The sequence below is a fragment of the Fragaria vesca genome, linkage group LG5 (assembly GCF_000184155.1).
Source record: "Fragaria vesca subsp. vesca linkage group LG5, FraVesHawaii_1.0, whole genome shotgun sequence".
NCBI lineage: Eukaryota > Viridiplantae > Streptophyta > Magnoliopsida > Rosales > Rosaceae > Fragaria > Fragaria vesca.
In genome coordinates, this window is record NC_020495.1 from 5,105,658 (window position 1) to 5,129,756 (window position 24,099).

Genomic DNA, 24,099 nt, shown 5'->3' on the forward strand with positions numbered 1-24,099 from the left:
GAGAGAGAGAGAGAGCCCTAGGTTTCAAAAAATACAAAAGGTTTCTTTGTTCTTATCTAGTGGCGTCTCCCCATCGATGGTGGCTTCCATCCTTGTCGATGTGTACGTGGTGAACAATGTCAGACATTTGATCGATTGGAGGCAGTGACGAAAGGCCTATTCTCTACGTACCTCACTTGGTGTAAGGAGTTGCTTTAGGGGCTGCGTGTGGCCAAAGCGTGGGTTCAGATCGGAAGTGGATCCTTGTACAGTTAAAGCGGTATCATGTGACGATCGAAAGGGGCGCTGGATGATTACATGGATGGGATTGGCATGGTGTGATGATTAACATAGACAACCTAAAGTTAGTAAAGTATATTTTCTCCTACGTGTTATGCTAAAGAGGATAGCCCTACAATGGTTCGTTGAGGCAAGAGAGTTGATGCAGGTCCAACGCAGGTGGTGGAGCGATGACTATGGTGATGGAGCGAAGATGATGTCGTTGAAATGGGGCCATGGAAGGGGGATGGTATCCCTTTTATCATATTGGGCCTAGATGCATGTGGTACGCCTGGGTTTTCATTCGGCCGACTTCGGCCTAGGTCTGGGTTTTTAATTTCTGTTTTGGTTTTATAAGTTTTCCTTAGTTCATTTAATTTGGTTTTGGTTGGGTTTAGTCGTCCCTTCTTTTTGAGCAAGTGTTTGGGGTCTTGATCGGGTTAGTGTCGTTGGTCGAGTGGGTGTGTTGTGATTTTGGTGTCATCTCCCGGGACAATTGATATTAACGTGGGTGTTTTCTTGTTGTCAATGTCATGGAAAGTTACCTTAACATATATATTAGCGGTTTTGGTACATGATGCCATGAGGGTTTATCTCTTTGTAAGGATGTATCACTTCTAGTATAAATTTGGGTACAGTTAAGCTCTATCGTTTCATGCATTTGCAAACAGTTGTATTTAATTAATTAACAAACATATAATCGAAGACCAAAACCGAAGCTAAGGTGAGAAGTTAGCATCGACAAACATATCAACAAAGGTAAGATAACGACTTAGCAAACCCCTCATGTTTCCCGTACTTCCCAATAGTTGCACTTTTCAGTCATGTGGTTGAATATCGATTAGTTGTACTCAAGATATCACAACCAAAGTCCCAATACTGGTTAGGCAAGATAGAACCAAGAGAAGGAGGTGGTCCAGATTCGCTTGACGAGAAGCTAGGTTACAGCGCACACCATCGATTGCTCGCACCCCACGGTGATGACACGATTACACATCAACAAAAGAGATTGTTGACTGATCCTAGCGGATTTGAAGCCAAACAACCACACTAAATTGTGCCTTAGCCTAGCTAGTTTAATCTTGGTACGTGCAACCGAGGAAAAATGGTCAGGGCAGAGATCAGTGCGTATCAACTGATGACTCTTTAGTATTTTTGTTGTGTGGTAATTTGACATAATAAGAAGCTGAGAATATAAAAACAGATCAACTCACTGAAATGGTGATATAAGGTATTTCGCTTGAGGTTTGGTAAGGAATTGAATCCAAGTAATGTACATGGTAGATATCGTAGATTGTCATAGCCCCTATACAAAAAGGGACTTTAGAAAATCAATTGAAACATCTAACTTATATTCTAACTAAATTTTTCATCCCTTTGTTGATGTCACTTATTGTTTTCGATGAGTCATGCCTATTTGTACTAACACCACCCAAGTAATTTTTTTTCGAAGAAACTTTATATATTATATAATCAAACATTACGACCATGAGATTTCTAGACATAAATTCCCCACTCTCCTCCTTATCTAAATCAGTGATTATAGTGGACAAGAACTGAAAATGGTTACCTAATTAAACCTAATCCAGAAGCCTTGATACACACTTACAGGCACACTCAAGAAGAACCAACCCTTTCAAATACTATATGCCAAAATTGTCAGCATATATGCACATGCAACCTCCTTATTACATTGACAATAATAAATGACCGACGTTAAAATAGTCCTTCGACATGACACCATAACCATGACACACCCAATGACACAACACAACGACACCAACCTACCAAAACTCTAAACCCTCGCTTAAGGAGAAGGGACAACTAAAAACCAACAAAAGAAAACAAAAAAAAGTCAGAAACCCAAAATTAGAAAAAAAAAAAAAAAAAAAAAAAAAAAACCTAAAACCTAGACCTAAGCCCAAAAAGACCCAAGCCCGCTCATCCATTGGATCTCAAGGATCAAGCCACCCATAGACCGACCCAAGACTCTTGCAAATTGATCACAGATCCGCCACCAACGTCGATGCCGTTCAAGGAGCACCACCAATCATGACCCAGGAAGCATCGCCACCACCCTTCAATATCCATAACAAAGAGGGGCAGGGCAACCCGTCCCAGATCAGGTAAGCAATCCAGGCAGAGGCCATTGCCGCCACGTTTCCCCTATCACTACGCACCGCCGCTCTATCGCTCACCCTATCCCGAAGTGGCTTGTCCAGTCGCTCTTGACCGACGCTGCAATCTTCCACCGGAGCACAGTACATTACGATTAAGTAGGGCTGGGCGCGGGTCTGTCCAGGTCGGTTTTGGACCAAAACCGGATTTGACTCGGATTGGTCGGGTTGACATTTTTTTGGGTCGACTACTGCTTTTTTCTGTATGGGCCGAATAAACCGGGTCACCGAATTTTCAGTTCGGCCCGGGTCGGTTTCGGTTTAAACCCGTTTTATAATGGGCTTTATCCACAGACTTGAATAGTTATAAAACTTAACCTGTTCAATGTTCATCTTTATATCAAAACATCAAAATTGAACAAATTGTTCACGACCTGTTCAAATTATAAGTTTATAACCACAATCCGTAATTCATAATAACTACAATCCACTAGAATCTAAACCTGTTCACAATAAGAACATATAGCAACCAAACCAGAATCAAAACAGTAGGTAACTAGGTATCAAACCAAAATCGTTCAAAGTTCAAATCTGAATTCAAATAGTTCAAAAACCAAAAATCCAGAAACCAGAATATTAAAGCTATTACAACCAAATTGAAATTGTTCCAAACACAACCATAACTTGTTCAAATGAAAGTTATCTCAAACTTGAATGAAAATTGAAAAAAGTAAAATAAGAACCCTTCAGCAGCAACATTAATCCCATCCAGCAGCATCTTGGCTTATGCTACTTTGTTATGGTGCAAGTTCATTCCTCATTGTCAGGGAGTTGAGTAACAACAGATTCTATTTCAAACAGAAAACAAAGTCACAAACTGCCTAAATGAAAAAATATAAGTTGAACAAAGTCAGAAACTCAATAAAAATCGTAAATGAGAGAAATTACCTGATTCAAGCTTTTCAAGCTCACCATAAAGCTCCATCTCATTCTTTGTAGGCTCTTTGTATTCATTAAAAGCACCACCCCTTAACCAATCATTGAGACAAACCAGGCCCTCAATTGTCCTTGGAGTCAATGACGCTCTGAATGGGTCGACGACTCTTTTTCCTAAGCTGAAGGCAGCCTTTGAAGCAACTGTTGAAACAGGAACTGCAAAGACATCTTTAGCAATTTGAGACAGAATTGGATACCTAGGGGAGTTCTCCTTCCACCAGTCTAAAACTTGAAATTTTGTATTGGCAGGGTCTTCAGCAGCTTCAAGCAAATATTTGTCGACTTCGTTCCTTATCTCAACCACATCTTTCTGCTTCCTAAGCATTAAGAACTTGTTTAATGATGCAGCATGAGAATCCTCCTTTACAGCAATAGAAATTGAGTGAGCAGAAGGTTGTGTGACATCAGCCGATGCTTGTGCAGCCACAGGGTCAAAAGCTGCATACTCGAAGTATAAATGCAACAGCTGAGTCTTCACTTCATCAATCATAACAGGTACCAAGCTGCTGTCTATGCCAACCAAAGGAAAATAGAACTCAAGATACAATAATTTGTATCTTGGATCCAACACCACAGAAAGCAGGAAAACAAGGTTCATGTCCCCTAAACTTGACCAGTACTTGTCGAACTTCTTTTTCATGGATGCCCTAATGTTAAACATCAGTTGATCTGCACTTCGGCTGCATTTCTCCAACTCTGCAAGAATAGTAGCCATCCACACAACAGGCTGATTTGAGGTAACCACTTTAGTGTCGCTAAAATCCAGAGTCGCCTCATAAAAGATCTTCAGATGCTTTACCAATCTAGCAGCCTTCTCCCAATCTTCATTTTTGGGCTGTCCAACCCTTTTTCCACCTCCAACCCTTTCCTGAAAATAGGTTTCATATTGCTGGTCCTCATCTTCCAACCTCACAAAAGCCTGCCTATACTTCACTGCTATGTCCAAAATGAAATAAGTGGAATTCCACCTTGTGCATACATCCAAAGGCACAATACCCCCCTTGTGTTCAACCTTCTCCCAAGATGCACACTTCCTTAATTTCTCCAGCCTAGCAGGTGAACTCCTAATAAACTTAACAGCATTCCGAATTGCATCGATGGAGGAATTAAGCTCTTCCATCCCATCCTTCACAATAAGATTTAAGACATGGCAGCAACATCTAACATGTAGAAGTTTCCCATCCAACCCTAACGGCTTCCAGTTCCCAATCTTTTCCTTCAGATACTCAATTGCAACTTGATTACTCGATGCATTGTCAACTGCGATACTGAAAACCCTCTCAATACCCCATTCAATCAAGCAAGGCTCCACCAATTTCCCTATAGTCCTCCCCTTGTGATTCTCAATAACAGAGAAGTTCATTATTCTCTTGTGCATTGCCCAAGTCTCATCTATGAAATGAGCTGTTAAGACAAGGTAATTGACATTCTGGACTGAAGTCCAGGAATCAATAGTAAGAGAGACCATCTTATTGTTCCTAGCTAGAAACTCACGAATCTTTTCCTTCTCAAGTTGGTAGATATCCTAAATATCTCTATAGATTGCCCTCCGAGAAGGAGGATCACACTTTGGGCATGCAATCTTCATGAACTGTATAAACCCTTCCCCCTCAACATGGCTGAAAGGAAGCTCATCCCTCACTATCATCTTTGCATAAGCTCTCTTACATTCGATAGGATCCCAAGCCCTAGCAAGCAACTTACCCCCTTGTTCAGGAGTCTCAAAAGAAAGATGTTTCTACCGTTTAGAGGGGATGTATGTTGGGCACTTCTTGCATTGATAGAGCATATACTCCTCATGGTTGTTGTCCCATTTGATTTGGAGTGTGAAGCATAAGTCTGAGGACAATACTTGCACTTCGCTCTCGGTTTCGCTAGCTTGGTACCATCAGGATTTGTCAACTTGACAAAATGGTCTCATACTTCAGACTGGTTCTTCCTCTTCACGCACTCAGCTTCACTGATTGGGGCAGGTTTAGTAGAAGGTGAAGGGCTAGGGGCAGCAGGAGGAGGCATAGCCACAGCTGGTGATGCGGACAAACTGGTGACAGTAGGAGTTGTTGCCATACTTGACCCAGTTGGCGTTGCATTGGCAGTTTGCGATGCACCCTGACATTGAAATAAAAATTAGATATTAGCTATTTAGCATTAATCCATCAAGTCATCAACCCAACAAATAATCTGAAGCAAACAAATTAATATATAAACAATTAAACTGAAGCAAAGAAAGTAAATAATAGATAAACTGAAGCATATAAAATGAACCAAAAAAACTAGAGCAGATAAAGTACTAAACTGAAGCAGAACTGAAATCAAATCATACATATGTATATATTAGATTTGTGAACAATGAAACCAATGATGCAATTGAAATAGAATCATAAAAGAAACCAAACAACGAACTAACTTAAGCATACAAATTAATATATATACCATTAAACTGAAGCAAAGAAAGTAATTAAATAATGAACTGAAGCAAATAAACTGAACCAAAGAAAAAACTAGAGCAGATAAAGTAATAAACTGAAGCAAAATTGAAATCAAATCATACATATGTATATATTAGATCTGTGAACAATGAAACCAATGATACAATTGAAATAGAATCATAAACGAAACCAAACAACGAACTAACTTAAGCAAATTAAGAAATAAACTAAATCAAAACTGAAACTGAAGCACAATTGAAGCATACATATACGTATACAACTAAACCAAACAAGAAGAGTGAAAATGGCAGCAGAGTCATACTGGGTCCATATGGGTTTGACGGGAGATGAGAGTAACAAAGGGACGGGACACTGAGTTGAAACTCAAAAGCGATGGGAGACTGGAGGCGTGAAAAAGGTCTACTGCGACCTCTCTTTTATATGAGACTATGCTAGGTTTTTCTATATTGACAGAATCAGATGCGGTAGATCCTACTTGAAACCCTTTTTTAACCAATGAGAATTTGACAAACACTTAAGATATGATTATTTTAGAATAAAAATATTATTTATTAATTGTATTAATACAAGCGATGCGGTGCAGTTAAATTCAGGCGGTGCAGAACAGCAAACCGCATTCGAACCGGAAAAATCCGGTGCGGGTCGAAAACACAAGTTTTCCAAACTGTTTTTTTTCGGTTCGGTCACCGAACTGCTTTAGCGGTTCGGTTCGGTCGGTTTTGTCGCTTTCGGTCGGTTTCTGCCCAACCCTACGATTAAGTCTTCTAACAATTCCTCAACTCGCACAAATGAATAACCACCATCTCTCAAACCCCCACCGCCAACCTGTAAGGCAAAGCCACCGACTAGCTGCCCTAAACTCCTGTCGTCCAGGTCTGTTATAAGTCGACTCATGACCTCTCATATACAAAGGAAGACTTGTGCCACTAGACCAAATGAGAGTAGACATAGCTTTCCTCATTTCTAAAATTTTGCTCACATAAAAAAATTCACTTAAAAAATAAAATAAAAAAGAAAGGAGAGAGAGAGTCGAAGAAAAGAAGAGAGGTTAAAAAGTGAAAAACTCGAAAATGTTATAGAGGATGAAAATACGAGAATAAATGTCTACTCATTCATTGATAGATTGGCCTTTATATATAGGCATTACATAGAGAATCTCTGTAAATCAGGGATATATATTTAAGAGATATTATCGTCTAATAAGGAGAAGATTCGGTCAAGACACCTCATCAAGGATAGGAATGTAAATTCCTTCAACACTCCCCTTGTGTCACGTACCAGAATCACATGGTGCATGAACGTTGCCTCGGTAAAAACTTTGTCAAGTAAAACAAAAATCTCTTAGGTAAAAACAAAAGACTTGGTCGAAGGAAAAAAGAGCATAACACGCCAACTACAACTTGAATGAAAAACATGTGACGTAGACTACCCCTGATGTCTACACAATCAACTCCCCTGATAATTAAATTATTTATGGAGTTCAGATAAGCGACGCATACCAATACTTTTCACATGCTTCTCCAGAGTAGATTTGGGTAGAGACTTGGTGAACAAATCTGCTACATTATCCTCGGAACTCACTTGGTTCACTTGGATATTTAAAAACAGTTGCTGTTGCTGATTGTAGAAGAACTTAAGCGAGATATGCTTAGTATTATCACCCTTGATGAATCCCAACTTCATTGTTCAATGCATGCCGCATTGTCTTCATAGATACAAGTTGGTGCATCAGTGGTAGATGTCAACCCACTAGACTCTCGAATATGAGCTATTACAGAGAGAAGCCAAACACATTCTTTGACTACTTCATGTAGTGCAATAATCTCTGAATGATTCGAGGAAGTAGCAACAAGAGTTTGCTTGGTAGATTTTCAAGAAATCGCCGTAGTCCAAATGGTGAACACATGACCAGTTTGGGAATGTCCTTTGTGTGGGTCAGAGAGATACCCAGCATTAGCAAAACTAACACATTATTCGGTATTTCGGAATAGGGGACAATACCGTATTGCGTCAATTTTGAGCTAGAAGGAGCTTTGGAAGCCTGATGTTGGTTGGGAGCCAAAATCTGCTCAATTGCGGCATTGGAAGCCCTCGAGGACGCGTAGGGGCCCTGTAAAGGCTCAGCCGTACGCGGCAGGGGCTCGGCTGTAGCACTGCACGTGCAGGGGCGCGGCAAATGCACTCAGGCATGCGGCAAGCTCGACAAGGGCTCGGCAGGGGTGCGCTGGGCTCTGCCTTGCGCTGCCAAGCTATTGCCCGACATGGCAGGGGCCCTTAGGGGCTCGGCCAAACTACCTGCAATGTAATCTTCAATTGAAACATCAACATTCATGTTCTCAACTTCGATTTTGTAAGGAAAAAACAAGCCCAAATCAATTGAACCCTTCAAGTACCTGAAGATGTGCTTAATACCAGTCTAATGACGTTGCGTTGGCGCAGAGCTAAACTTAGCTAACAAGTTTACTGAGAATACAATGTTTGGTCTTGTGCATTGAGCCAAGTATATAATAAAGCTCCGATAGCGCTTAGGTATTGAATTTTTGCTCCAAGGACCTCCTCATCCTCCTCTTTAGGACGGAATGGGTCCTTTTTGATATCCAGACTTCGCGTGACCATGGGAGTCCCAAGTGGGTGAGCTTTGTCCATATTAAAGCGCCTGAGCATCTTTTAGACATAAGCTGACTGATGAATCAATATTCCAGTCTCTCGATGCTCTAGCTCTAAGCCTAGGCAAAATCGAGTTTTCCCAAGATCCTTCATCTCAAACTCGGATTTCAAGTAGGTCACGGTCTCATCAATTTCCTTGAGATTACCGATGATATTCATGTCATCAACATAGACAGCTACTATAGCAAATCCGATACTTGTTCTTTTAATGAACACGCATGGGCAAAGATTGTCATTTTTATATCTCTTCCCAATCAAGTAGTCATTTAGACGATTATACCACATTCGTCCGGATTGTTTCAATCCATATAATGAACGCCGCAACTTTATTGCATAGGCACTCCGTGGTTTAAAGTCACTTGGTTTGGGTAGTGAAAGTCCACCAGACACCTTCATATATATCTCTGAATCAAGATCCCTATAGATATATGCAGTAACCACATACATAAGCTGCATCCTCAGTTTTTCGGACACTACCAAACTAACTAAGTAGCGAAAGGTAATGTAATGACGTCCATAACGGGACAATATGTCTCCTCATAGTTAACTCCAGGGCGTTGAGAAAATCTTTGCACCACAAGTCACGCTTTATAGCGCATGACTTCATGTTTCTCATTCCGCTTTCGAACAAATATTCATTTATGTCCAACAGGCTTCACATTCGGTGGGCATACCACTACCGGACCGAAAACTTGCTTTTTCGTTAGAGAGTCTAGTTCAACCTGGATTGCTTCCCATTTTAGCCAATCTACTTGACGTTGACATTCTGCAATGGAGCGTTGTTCAATCTCATCGTCGTTGATAATCACTTGAGTGACGGAACAGAATAAGCAAAAGCATCATCAATAGTCATGGAACTTCTTTCCATCATACCGTGCGCATCGGTAAACATTAGTGAGATTTCTTTGTTCTCTAACATCAACATTGGATCCGAGGCGTCCCCTGGATATGCTAACATTGATTCTTAGACATAACTATAGTCAAAGACAATCTCATGTGAAGGATTCACAGTGTTGATAATGAGTGGATCATTTTGTGCCTTATTGTCACGCCTTTTGCGTGGCACAGTATCTACTGAACCAACAGGTCTCCCCCTCTTCCTGGTGGGAGCCGAGGCCGCGACCACACCGCCACCATGAGCGTCCGGTGCGTCCAAGACGCCATTAATAAGCCCGGGTGTGGTCGGTAAAGTCTCTCTTGTGGGGACTTTTAACCTTGCAGTAGGTATAATTGATCTCGTCACTTTCGCGATATCGGTAAATGAGTCAGGCATTGAATCTGTAACTCTACCAAGATCGAGAATACGCTGAACTTCTAAATCATTGTCAAAAGTGCAGGGATCATAACTAGACATAGTGGGGTCAGACCACGTTAATTCTCGACGTTCAATTGGAACGGAAACGGTCATGTCTCCCCCTAACGGCGGGAAGAATGTCTCGTTAAAGCGACAATCTGCGAATCTCGTAGTAAATAGATCTCCTGTCAAAGGTTCTAAATAGCGGACAATCGTAGGATGTTAATAGCCAACATAAATACCTAATCGTCTTTGAGGACCCATCTTAGTACGCAATAGAGGCATAATAGACACATAAACCGCGCAACCAAATATGCGTAAGTGTGAAATGTCAGGCTCATATCCAGTTACCAACTGGTACACACTAATGGTTGGGCTGCAGTGGGTCTAAAACGAATAAGTGCAGCTACATGCAAAATTGCATAACCCTAGGCAGAAACAGGCAAGTTGGTGTGCATCATCAAGGCCCGTGCAATCAATTGTAAGCGCTTAATTGTAGCTTCTGCAAGACCGTTTTGTGAACACATGGGGTATGGGATGTTCGACTTCAATCCCGATAGACATGCAATAGTCGTCAAAAGACTTAGACGTAAACTCTCCAGCATTGTCCAATCGAATAGACTTGATTGGATGATCAGGGTGATGAGCCCGAAGCTTAATAATTTGAGCTAGGAGTTTAGCAAATGCAACGTTTCTTGTGGATAGCAAAGCAACGTGTGACCAATGCGTTGATGCATCAACCAAAACCATAAAATATCGAAATGGTCTGCACTCTGGTTTGATAGGTCCACAAATATCACCTTGGATTCTTTGTAGGATGGAATGTTTTGTTTAGAATCACTAGCAAAAGATGGTCTTACAGTTAATTTGGCTAATGAACAAGTTTTGCAAAACAAGCGGTGAGCGTTAGAGATAGCCATAGAGGCATTTGGAGTCTCGACAATGGCCTTGGAGGCCGAGCCTATGGCAGGTGCATCATGCATGGCCGCATCATCTATTTCGGTGGAAGGAGAAGCTCCAACACGCTTCAATGCTCGGAAAAATGGATGTCCATGTGAATTCTTGAGAATTCGGATCATCATGTCACGTCCGGGATGTCCCAAACGGTCATGCCAAAGCTTGTAAATGTCAGAGTTGCAAAAACTGAGAGAAATAGCATAGGATTCGATAATCCTGATGTCTGATACAACCCACTTGATTGACTCTTGAGCTTCTTTAAGATGCGTTTATGGCCGTAGTCATTAGAGGTGATAAACAAAAATTCTTGTCCATTCTCTTCGAACGTTTCCAGGTGAAATCCGTTGGCACGAATGTCCCTAAATGATAGCAAGGTTCGATTAGGCTTAGTGATATGTGTATTTTATGCAACGTTCTTAATGTATTGCCGACCCTATTTAGCTATGTAATTCCTTTAATAATATTGATTTTAACTTAGTTTGTGTTTTAGGTTGCAAATAAAGCCGAGGAGCACAAAAGAAGCAAAAGAGGAGAAATCTTGAAGGAAGAGAAGTCCATATGGCGCAAGGAAAGAAATCAGAAAATCTGCTAGGAATAGTCAGTCAACTTCGACAGCTTATTGTGATCAGCTCACAATGATCTAGGAGATAAGCCTTATATCAACGGAAAGCTAGAAGAGTCTAGTTTCCAGAACTTTTCGCGGATTGTCAATAGCTATTTTGGAGAAGAAGTTATAACCGTTTGACTAACTGAAGGTCAGTCTGCCTGAATTTCTGATTTGGACTGGAACTTCAATTTGAAGGCCCAGACCACAACGGCGAGCCCATGGACGAAAATTAAAGGTTCTCTAACCCTAATAGCAGCTGTTCATATGTTCTCTATATGTATGAGGAGTTGGAGATGTGAAAAGGGGTCGCTCTTTGCCGCAGAGAAATAAAGTCGTTCTTCTCCTTCAGAAATTCTTCTCCAAACACAAACCCTAGTTTTAGGATTTCTCTTGCCGTGCCTTCTCCTTTGTAATCCTCGGCGTAGTTCCTTGTTTCAATACTCAAAGTGTAATCTAAACTCAGACCTAATGTTTTCTTTTATTATCTATTCAATTACTTTAGTTTATTTCCATCTCTCTTATTCGTTTGTGTTCATGAGTTGGATTTTTGATTGAGTTTGTTCTTATGATCATGAAAATCAGATCTGTACACTTGAGTTGTTTGTGTAATTGATGATGCTTTTGATGATCTAAATTGTGTTTATGTGTGATTGACAACTTATGACTTGTTCTTAATCAATATGTGTCATTGTTTGTGTTAAGTCCGCGTCGGTAAACATGAACTAGAATGGTAAGGAGTTATAGGTTGCATGCTAGGATGTTTTTGGAGTTCGCGTCGGTGAATTGCATTCTAACATGTTCAAGTTTTTCCTTTGATCTATTTTAGATATGAAGTCCGCGTCGGTACATATCTATGAGAAGTTAGAAGGGTTTTAAGTAGTTAAGTCCGCGTCGGTAAATTACTTGAACCCTGGAATTTGATTCGTTTCTCCATATGCATGATTTAGGTTGTTAGGGTTGAAATTATATAGCTACTTGATTATATGAATCTGATTAAGTGTTTTCTTGTGTGCAAAGAGACGATCACATGTATATAATAGCTTAGGTTTTTGTTTCTTTTTAGTTTAGGATTTTCGTCACTCTTCTGTTCCCTGTTTTCTTTTATTTTATTTTCGTACCAAACAATCTTCGATTCCCCTGAAAATTTGTACAGTTGTTCCTCTGTGTGTCTAATATATCTCTATAAATTTTTGTATTTTTCTGAGTAGTATGGGTTAGGTTTTTAATTAGGTTTTCAACTGCTGTTCATTAGAAACAGTAGCTACTTTTGTAAATTGTTTAAAGATTTTATTACTTGTTAATATTAGTTATGTTTTACTAACGCTTTGTTTTGTAAGGTACCCTCAATCCCCGGCCCTATACGATACCCTTATTTACCTTATGCTACTGATGATAAAAAGGGTTTATTTGATGCAGGTTTTGCCTCCACCACTTAGGCGCGTAGAGCGCGTCAGTGACATGTATCATTGTGCCATTTGGCAACAAGAACTGCGCATTGCCTTTGCCTTGAATCAAAGGCGAGGAAGCAATCATGGTTGTCATTGAGGATATGTGAGGCACAAAGTCCATAAATAACAGCCTATTCCTCAGAATAGTGTGGGTAGTCCAATTGTCAGCTAGACACTCAATTTCGCCACGAGACATCTACACAAATATGTGAAATTAATTAGTCTTGGATCAAGACAAGGCGAACACTCTAATGAAACACATAGGGGTTAATCGGGAATTAACCAAGTTGGAACCCGAATGAGTGCAATTACACGACATGTAAATCACTTTCATGAAGTCATAGCATGTGGCCGGTCTAGAGGCTCGGCAGCAGCACCAAAAGTGCGCTAGTAGTGCACTTGCAGCGCTGACAAACAACAAGGGCCCGCTAGGGGCTCACAGGGACTTGGCAGCGCGCTTAGCACGCGTGGCAACGCGGCAGCGCGTGGTAGGGCACGGCCGAGGGCCTGTCCGCGCGCGGGACACGCTGGGGCGCGGTCAGGGGCATTGTATTGCGGCGCGGCATGGCAGGGGCGCGCAGGGGCTTGTCTGGGGCTCGGTCGGCGTGCAGCAGCGCACAGGGGTGCGGTAGGGGCGCGGCCGGGGCTCAACGAAGCTTAGTGGCACCTAGTGACGAGCAGGGGCGCGGCAGGGGCCCTACTGTCGGCATGGGCTCGGCAGGGGCTCATTAGGGGCACGCTGCCGACACAGATGTGCGATAGGTCTTGGCAGCTTGCGGCAGGGGCCCTTTAGGGCTCACACCCGGCACTAGGGCTCGACATGATGCGGCAAGGGCCCTTATAGGGGCTCAGGCAGCTGCCTAGCGTGCATCAGGGACGCTTAGGGGCGCCTTAAGGGCACTGCAACACTGCCAATACACGGCAGCTTGCTACCTTGGCGTATTTTCGTTGATTTTTCGTAATTGTTTTCATGTTTTTCCATTCTTTATATCATAACCAATTCAAGGACCACAAACACATGTGGATTTAGCATGTTTGCCATGTAATGAAGCGTTTTAGCTTTGTGCAATTCAAACCAATCATAAGGGAATAAAATTCTCAATCCATTCAACACATTTGAACATAAAAGAGAGATTTTATTAATGCCAACTGAAAAATACATCAAAGGATGTCTAATTCCATAAAAACTGACTGAAAAGTCGAAAATAATTGTGGCTAAACAAGTGCCAAACAGAAAATAGCAAGAAAAAACATCTAATCAAAAGAGTTTAATCAAAATCCACAGCATCCAAATACGCATGAAAGCAAGGTCATGTTATGGTGAGATTGGTGGAAGGCTCAGCACCAAGGTCATCTTCCCCAGAAAGATTAGCTTCTTGAGCCAAAAAATTGCCTGTGTCTTTTGTAAGTATCTCTAGCATCCTCGCTGACACGACAATCTTCGTGCATATGGGCATTAGAGCCGCAATGAAAGCAAGGAAGACCATTGAGCTGAGTTGAATGTAATAGAAGTTGGCAGATGGCTTGCCATCCTACTGGCAACGCTGGAAACTGTACATCATGTACGTAATCAAAGCGGAGCTTCAAGTCGTCCCATAGTTCTTTGGGATCCATTATCATCAGATATTGCATCTTCAATTCCTTATGGATATGGCGCCTCGGGAACATGAGGGATGGGGCTTTGATCATCTCACTAGGAACCACATCTGGGCCATCAGGAGGAAAAATAGTGGAAGTAAATCCTTTTCTGACGAACAATCGTGTAACATCGGATGCCCATTGGAGGTAATTATTGCCTCGTACATCGAGGATCTCAAACTCAAGCCTTGGAGGCGCAGTCATCTACAAAAGACAAGGGGATTGGAATTAGTGAACAAATGATGTGGTCATAAAATCGATGCAAATAAAAGGAGGTGACACGTAATCGCAGTCACAATCGATTCTTCCCTTATAGGCGACGCTCATAGCTGTCGCAACGACGCGTAATCGCAGTCGCAAATATATGGTGATGCGTATGTCGCAGTCACAAAGTTTAATAGAGGATGGGAGCCCCAACAAAACTCTCAAACCCTATTCCCCCCCCCTAAAATCCCAATCCCGTCATAGAGAGGGGATAGATGGAAAAGGCTACTAAACCCGAACTATGAACTGAAATTCGGAAAGCAGTAACCTTAATTAAAAATTTACCTCTGATGAGTTTGAGTCGATTGCAGGCTTCGACCGAGGGTTGGGAACCTTTCTGGCTTTCCTTGGAAGACGAGCAATCTTGAAATCTTTGGTTTCTAGAGGCTGCCGAGAGGAGAAACAACTTTTCACCTACTTTTGCTTCGAGTTTGGAGTTGAAATTTTGACAGGAGAAGCACCACTGGAAGAGGAAATTGTTGTCCAGAAATCAGGTCGATCGGAGCACGGGAAGGTGGTGAACTAGTGGTTGGTGGCGGCAGTCGGTTCAGGAATTTTCCGGTCGGTTCTCGGGGTGAGACCGGTAGGGTTGGAACCGAGACGTTGAGGGTTTTCTGTGGATATGAAATTCCGGCCGTGGATAGAAGAAAATCCGGCCAGAAATCGGGAAAGACAAAATGGGCAGATTACGGTTTCGGGAAAAGTTTGGATTTTCAAAGGTTTTTAGGGTTTGCGGGATGGTTGGCCTATTATCTCTTGGTTAGGGCACCAAGTCTGATAACGTGTTGTAGAGTATAAAAATACGAGAATAAAAGTCTACTCATTCATTGATAGATTGACTTTTATACAAGCATTACATAGAGAATCTCTGTAAATCAGGGATAGATATCTAAAAGATAATCTAGACATTATCAAGGATAGGAATGTAAATTCGTTCAACAGAAAAAGCTTTGTTCGTTTAACTCATCGTCGCACCGGAAACCCAGACCCAAAATCTCTTCACCGCCTTCGCCCACTATTTCTTCCCATCACATAAACACCTGTCCTCAATTCGTTTCGTTCCCAAATTAGGGCAACTCAATTGCATTCGAAATCCGGTTCCGCACTCTTCTTCTTCTTGCTCTTGCTTTCCTCGTTCCCTGAACTAATCGTCAATCTCAAACGAATTCCACTCGTACCTGCACCAATCACAATCAACCATCGCTTACAGCGACACTGAAAACCTCTCGTAAGGTATTGCATCACCCTATCAGTTTCTTCTTTGATTCTTCTTTGTTCATAGCTGAGTTAGGGTTTCCAATCCTTCAATGTATGTTATATATGATCTTTTTCTGGTTCCTTATCGAGAATTATAAGTAAAATAAGACGCAATTTGATGGTTATCAGCTTGTAAAATTTACTGGAAGCTGCTTTGCAGCTGTGTATGCTGTATAGTTGTTTTGATTTCTTTTACTATGTGGTAATTGCAGGGTTGGAGTTTCGTAGTTTCGAGTGTTCCGAATGGATGTGGAGAGGGAGAGATATGATCGGGACGACTCTCCGGTGAGGGAGCAGTGGGAGGATGGAAATTCTGATGATATGGAGGAGAATGGGAGCAGGCATAGGAGTAAGGACAGGAAGAAGAGTAGCCGAGGGGAGGAGAAGGATGGGAGGAGTAAGGACCGGGATAGGTCGAGGAGAAGTGGTGGTGATGATGTTGCGAAGGAAAGAGAGAAAGAATCGAAAGATTTGGAGAAGGATCGTGTGTCTAAGGAAAGAAGGAAGGATGATAGAGATGAGCGGTATAAGGATAGGAGTAGAGATAGTAAGGTGAGGGATAGGGATTATGATCGAGAGAAAGACAGAAAGGATCGAGGGAAGGATAGAGAGGTAGAGAAGGATGGTGATAAAGGACGAGATAAGGAGAGGGCGAAAGAGAAGACTAGGGATAGGGAAAGAGATAGGGCAAAAGAAAAAGAAAGAGAAAAGGAGAGGGAAAAACATAAAGAGCGGGAGAAGGGGAGGGAAAGCTTGAAGGATACAGGTAGGGAGAAGGGGAAAGATAAATATAGGGAAAAGGAGAGGGAGGCAGATCAAGATAAGGATAAATCAAGAGATAGACAGAGCAGGAGAAGCGTGGATGCTTATGAGTCTAACAAGATTGGGGAGAGGGATGAGAGTGCTAAGCTTAATGATGAGGATAACAGGGATAAGGACATTAAGATCTCCTGTGATGCTGCTAATGAACAGAATGCAGAGGGTTTGTCAGGTGGGGCACATTTGTCAGCATCCGAGCTTGAAGAACGCATCCTGAAGTAAGTACATTTATGTTATCAAGTTCTATATTGATTACCATATGTTCTTCTGTAAGACACTAAGGAAACATATATAATATGTATTTTTTGGTCCTGCTAATGTAAAATGTGGGATTTATACCATGCTCTTTAGACTGAATCCACGTACACCCTGAACTTGTAGTTGAAATTCTATTTGAATAATATGCTTACATGATGTTAATTAAAAGGTAAATTGTCAAAAACAAATGTGCTCGTTTTGTAACAATTTTCATATAGATATCCATTGTTCTCGAGTTGGTTTATCTCTTTTAAAAGAATTACATAGTCTGGATAGTTTAAGGTTTACATTAGTTGAAGAGAGAGATAATTGCAGCATTTGAGCATTGTTCTACTGGGAAGCAACTGGCATTGATTTTGTAAATTTACATGATGTCATCTTTTGATTTTTGATTGAAAATATCATGGTGTTATTCGAGTTGCAAAGTTGGCCTGTGGTGGAAGTAAATGCTGGTTGTAACTATAGTTCATTCTTCCAATCTTTGCCTGGATTAGCTTCTTTTATTTGAACTTTAGCTGCTTACTTTATGTATTGGGTCTGAACACTCAACAAATGCATGTTAAAGGTGGATGTTATTACATAATATCCTATTGTATACAGCTGTATGGAACATTTCTTTTCAGGACAATTGATGCATTGCGTGACTATTTCTTACTGTTTTGCTTTTTGTTCAGAACGAAGGAAGAGAGGTTAAAGAAGAAAAGTGAAGACATTCCTGAGGTTTTAGCATGGGTTAATAGGAGTCGTAAGCTTGAGGAGAAAAGGAAGGCTGAAAAAGAGAAAGCTTTGCAGCTTTCAAAGATCTTTGAGGAACAGGTTAGTTGGATACTGTTTACTTTACATTATCATGTTTCAACAGTTGTTGATATTAAGCTTACCATTCATATTGTGAATTTCTCAGGACAATGTTGGTGAAGAAGAAAGTGAAGATGAGAAGGCAGCTCATGATATGACTCGTAAGTTTTATTGTTATTTGAAGATTCTTTAAATTTTCTTAATAACAGCCTGATGGCAGATTGGGCATTGAATTTTTGGTCTTTTAGCGTCTTATTAGGTTTGTGCATACAGGTAGGGCTATATTAAAGACATAATGAACATTCAGATTGTAGTCTTATAGGTGTTGCTTTTTTATTTATTTATTTATTTATTTTTATGCCAAATTACCAACTATATAGAAGGGCTTCATTATAAATACTTGTCCGAATGTCTAGCCATTATTTTAACTTATGGGACCCAGTAGTGGTAGTGTATTGATTACCAGAATGAACGTAAATAATTTAAATAATTAGGGGAAGATATAAAGACAATGCAAGTTTGGGCAGTAGAGCAGAATAAATGAAGAAGACAGCAATAGGGGATTTACAAGAACTATTTCATTCTTAACCTAAGGCTACCTCCTCTGAGTTGCTTATGGAGGTCAAAACTCACAAAATACCATCGATGCTGAATAACTGTTATGGTCTTCGAGTTCATTTTGGGTTTTTGATTTCTCAAGTTGCTCAATGTGTTTGCAGATAATCTAGCTGGGGTTAAAGTTCTTCATGGCATCGATAAAGTGATAGAAGGTGGCGCAGTTGTTTTAACACTCAAAGATCAGAAGATTCTTGCTGATGGTGACATTAATGAAGGTAAAGTAGCATGGGATTACTTGATCTTTTGAGGGCAGGGTCCCATTTAAAACCATCACATGTTTTTATTTATTAGAGTTTTTTGTTTTAATGTAACAGATGTTGATATGCTTGAGAATGTGGAACTTGGCGAGCAGAAGCAGCGAGATGACGCCTACAAGGCAGCAAAGAAAAAAACAGGAATTTATGCTGATAAGTATGTTGGCCATAGCCTGCTATTCTTACATAAATATGCAGATATTAACTTATTTATTGTGTGACATTGTCTTGTGCTTAGTTAATCTACTACCACATTTGCTTAAATATTTTTTCACCACGCTGAGGATTATTGATTACTTGTATGTATCTTTGTGTGTATCAGGTTTAATGATGATCCTACTGTAGAGAAGAAAATGCTTCCACAATATGATGATCCTGCTGCAGATGAGGTGAGGATTTCTTGTTTGTTTCTCTCACTTTTAGTTTTTGCAGCCTAGTTCTAACTCATTCATTTACATAGGAGATTGAAGTCCCCCTTTTTTCACAGGCCACACCCTCTCCTAGAGTCTTGTTCTAAAAGGAGAGAGAGAGGGGGGGGGGGGGTGTGTGGTGGTTGCCAATTCGACTGCCCGCCCCTTATACACACTGTTGAAATGTTGTCCCTTAATATGTAAATTTATGTTTCTTTTCAGGGGTTAACACTTGATGCAAGAGGACGCTTTACTGGTGAAGCAGAGAAGAAACTTGAAGAGGTACCGTCTTATTACTTATACTAATATGTGGTAATAAAATTTAGAGTATGATACGAGCACTTTCTTAAGTGATTTATATGGTATTCTCTCAAGTTTTATTCTCGTCACCTTTGGTTTCTTTGGTGCATGGATTTGTTTAATTTTATACTCCAATTAGCAGGAGATTATCATGTGATATTATAGCCAAAAGAATAATCATAATGGTATTTATTTTTGCTAGCTACGTAAGAGGCTACAAGGTGGTTCCACGAAAGTTCGCTCTGAAGATCTCAATATGTCTGGGAAGATCATATCTGACTACTATACTAATGAAGAAATGCTGCAATTAAAGAAACCCAAGAAGAAGAAAACCTTCAGGAAGAAGGAGAAGCTAGATCTAGATGCCCTTGAAGCTGAAGCCATCTCTGCAGGGCTGGGTGCTGCGGACCTCGGTTCCAGGAAGGATGCAAACAGGCAGGGCACTAGAGAGGAGCAAGAAAGATTGGAAGCTGAGAAGAGAAATAGTGCATACCAGTTAGCTAAAGATAGAGCAAATGAGGCATCTAAAGCATTGCGACAGGACACTCTTTCTGTCAAGGCAGATGAAGATGAAACTCCTTACTTCGCTGATGATTATGATGAAATTGATAAAGCCTTAGAGAGATCTAGGAAGATAGCTCTAAAAAAGAAACAGGAGGAGATGACTTCCGGTCCAAATGCAATTGCTCGCCTTGCCACTGCAGCCGCAAGCAGCACAACTACAGATGATCAATCCTCGTCAGCTGGACAGTCACAGGAAAACAAGGTTGTGTTCACAGAGATGGAAGAATTTGTCTTGAGCCTACAGCTTGGTGAAGGTATATTCTTTTGATGTTATTGTTTTGTTTTATGAGCTATCTTAGACTAATGTGAGTTAGTTACTTAATTGGCTGAGTGTGTGAATGCTCTCTATGAATTTAGGCATGATGCGTCATTATCACCAGTATCTTATTGCCAGCTTGTGGCCGTTTTCCTATTTCACTTGATTCAGTATTAGTACTCACCATTTTCCCTTGGAGTGCTGTCATGTGTTTTTTTTTTTTCTTTTGTCTGGTTTTCACATGCCAACTTGATATTTACTTTTGTGCACTTTCTTTTTCACGGTGTACCAACTTGTGCTTGGATCTTCTGCAAGCTATAAATGTGGTCTTTCAAACCCTTGTAAATTCTAGATATCTCGCTGCTAGATAACAATTGCATGTTTAGTTTGTTAAGGTTTGTCCAGGTCTTTGGTAGCATGCATAGTTTAAAAAATGACATGTTCTCTTTTCTCAGAATCCCACCAGCCTGAAAGTGAAGATGTGTTTATGCAAGAAGATGAAGAACCAAAACCTTCTGCTGACGTAGAAATGGCCGAGCCTAGTGGTTGGACTGAAGTTAACGAAATTGAAGAGAACAAAGCACAATCTGCTACTGATGATAAGGAGGAGATAGTTCCAGATGAAACTATCCATGAAGTTGCAGTCGGGAAAGGCTTATCAGGTGTGCTAAAACTGCTTAAAGAGCGAGGTAATCTCAAAGAAGGTATTGAGTGGGGTGGTAGGAACATGGATAAGAAGAAGAGCAAACTCTTAGGCATTGTAGATGATGATGAGGAGCCAAAGGAGACCCATACATTGCGTCGGAGAAAGGATGAACAAAAGGAAACTCGCTCATCAGGCCATCAAAAGGAGATGCGTCCACCTAAAGTCTATCAGGAAAAAGATATTCACATTGAGAGAACTGACGAATTTGGGCGAACTGTAAGTACTCGTGTCTGATTCCTTTTATAGTGCTGCTATGTTTACATCATATAACATTGTTACACTGAAGTGCATGTGGTCATTAGTTACCCACAGTCAGATTGTATATAATCTATGTTCCATGGACTAAATTTTGGGTGGAAGAGTGATTTCTTCAAGAGCCTTGTAGGGGAATGTATAGCATGCGGCCCTGAATTTTGAGTCAGGGTGGGTCTGCAAAGTGGGTTCGGAGTGTTTTCGTTTCTAATATTTTCTTTTGCATTATCAGTGACTTCTATTATCCATGGTCAATTAAATTTTCTTGTGCTATTCCGGAGTGAAACTGTAGGTTTTGCATTGTAATTCCTTAAAGTGTGGGGCAGAAAATAATAAACATGCTTTGTAGATGATGACAAGGGCTTTCTGACATATGGTTTAAATAATGTTCTTGTATTATATCTGCTCTGCTGACTTTTTTGCTTCTTTTTATCAGTTGACACCAAAGGAAGCCTTTCGGGTACTTTCTCATTCATTCCATGGGAAGGGACCTGGAAAAATGAAGCAAGAAAAGCGCATGAAGCAATACCATGAAGAGCTCAAGTTGAAGCAGATGAAGAGCTCAGATACACCATCCCACTCTGTGGAGAGGATGAGGGAAACTCAAGCTCGGTTACAAACACCCTATCTTGTTCTCAGCGGCCATGTCAAACCAGGGTATGTATTTGACAATTTATGTCACTTCACTGTTCCATTTTAAGTTTAGGTACTGTTGTAGACCTTTTTATGATGACTGAAGGTAATAAGGGGTGGGTTGCATAAATAGCATGACAACATATGGAATAGGCTATGGAATCTGACTAGTCTATATTTTTACTTTAGCAATAATTATTGTTAAGGGTTGCATTATACCGAGTTAGGCTATGACATTTCGTTATCTACATTATTGTTTAACTTGATTTTGGATATCATTTGCAGGGTCACTGTTAGCTAGATTGGTTTATATACTGATGTTAATGGAAAAAATTATGATGAAAATTGAATAATAATCAAAATGTTACATATAAAAATAAAAATTAATATACTGCTGATAAGAACATCAAATGTATTAAGACTTCCAAATGTGTTGATTTGAATTGGAATAAAGAAATATGAGGTGCGCTGTAGGCTTTCCTATCTCAACTTTTGTACAATTTATCTGACATATTCTCAACTTGGATATGGTTCCCTCATTTATTCTCTTGTTGTCAGGCAAACTAGTGATCCCAGAAGTGGTTTTGCTACTGTGGAGAAGGATCTCCCAGGGGGCTTGACACCTATGCTTGGTGACAGAAAGGTGAGTTGATTGTCATAAATATTTCTTTGCCATAATTTCATGATATGCATAATCAACCCCCTTGCAACAGTGTTTGGGAATGAATATAGAAACTTCCCTTTCTGAGAGCTTGTGCTTATTAGTTCTGTACTTCTGTTGGATGTAGCCTTTTCTTCTAATCATCTTGAAATGTTTTCACACTTCATCAGTTTTATATGCAGTTATGTACTATGTTTTTCTCTCCAAGATATGTTTGCAGGACGAGAAATTTTAAATACACACCCCTAATCTCTTAATACACCACCTATCAAGTTTTTCATTTCAGTATTATACTTAATACACATCCCAAACTGCCTAAAATGCCCTGAATTTATGAAATATTCCGTTATTTAATATAATTAATATATATTTACTATTTGGTACCTCTTTTTACATATTATTTCGTCTAATTTTTGCTAGAAATTTGTGGTTATCATCGTTCAATTTATAATCAAATGATTATTATTATATCCCAACTCCAAATCACCAATACAAGTTTTCAAAATTCACAAACTAGTACAAGTGTAGAAGTACAGTAGCTATTTAACATAAATAGCTAATTATTCAATAAAACATGTCATGATAAAAATAGCAGTACTTGCAATATGATCTACAAGATCAACTAAAGCTGATAAGATATAGACTTGACAATAATGAATACTGTAAAATCAAACTAAAAGACTAGATACGGATCAAAAAAAAAAAAAAAAAAACCCAAAATGAATTGTGAAGAAGAATTTGGGTTATGGAAGAAGACGTGCTTTCGACTATTTTAGGGTAGAAGACGTTGAAAAGAATACTTCTAGCGTGATTTTTTTTTTTAATAATAGATGTATGTTTTGGTCATTTAGCTTACCTATAAAATCTCAATAGAAACATAAAATAATAAGGGTGTGTATTAAGAGATTAGGGGTGTGTATTTAAAATTTCTCTTGCAGGACTTGATATTTTTAATAAATAGAATTAACTTTTTGTTAATTTCGCAGGTCGAACATTTTCTGGGGATCAAGCGCAAAGATGAGTCTGAAAGTTCCGGCACTTCTAAGAAGCCAAAAACTTGAAGTATTTATTGATAATTCGCAAGGTGGCTGAAGTTTTGATGGCTTGGGAAATCTCCACATCTACTCTTCTACTGGCTGTAAATAAGCTTCATTTTCGACAAAGGTCTATGGAGAAAAATTGAAGGTAGGTTTCGAGTGTTTGACAGTACAAGAAAAAATAAATGTTGGTTTCAGTTTCTGATACTCTTAGTCCACAGAAAACTATGTCTTGAGCAGGGTTATTCTATTTGCTGTCCAAGAATTTCATTTCATCTGAGTCATTCTTCTGAATGGGCACTCACAGCCCGAATATTGACGCCCTGAAGTCTGTCTCTGGTTCAGGACTCTACATTGCGGGTGTGAATGAGTAGAATTAGCCATCAATGTACGGTTCTGATGGCTTAATTTGTGTGCCTCACCTGTGATTTCTATATAGTATTGTTGGTAAATTTTTTATATTGCTGGCGCTGAAGGAAAAATCTGTTAGGAAGGTATGTCATGTATTATGATCATTATACATTGAGCCTAAATTCTCTACTTTAGTTGTCTCGGTATCTTCCCATTATTTTAACTGCAAGTA

General features: G+C 40.1%; 1 protein-coding gene and 1 pseudogene across 1 annotated transcript; one reads left to right on the forward strand and one right to left on the reverse strand.

Annotated features, from left to right (window-relative positions):
- Positions 1-5,288: 5,288 nt before the first annotated feature.
- Positions 5,289-9,896, reverse strand: LOC101302080 (annotated as a pseudogene).
- Positions 9,897-15,613: 5,717 nt separating this feature from the next.
- Positions 15,614-24,055, forward strand: LOC101304094. The gene is made up of 13 exons (XM_004299066.1): positions 15,614-15,929; positions 16,166-16,990; positions 17,705-17,846; positions 17,932-17,986; positions 18,545-18,658; positions 18,758-18,854; positions 19,020-19,086; positions 19,330-19,389; positions 19,610-20,225; positions 20,683-21,149; positions 21,622-21,842; positions 22,377-22,461; positions 23,466-24,055. Exons 2-13 carry the CDS (start codon positions 16,197-16,199, stop codon positions 23,538-23,540), a joined length of 2,793 nt encoding a protein of 930 aa, XP_004299114.1. The 5' UTR covers positions 15,614-15,929; positions 16,166-16,196; the 3' UTR covers positions 23,541-24,055.
- The last annotated feature ends 44 nt before the right edge of the window (positions 24,056-24,099 follow it).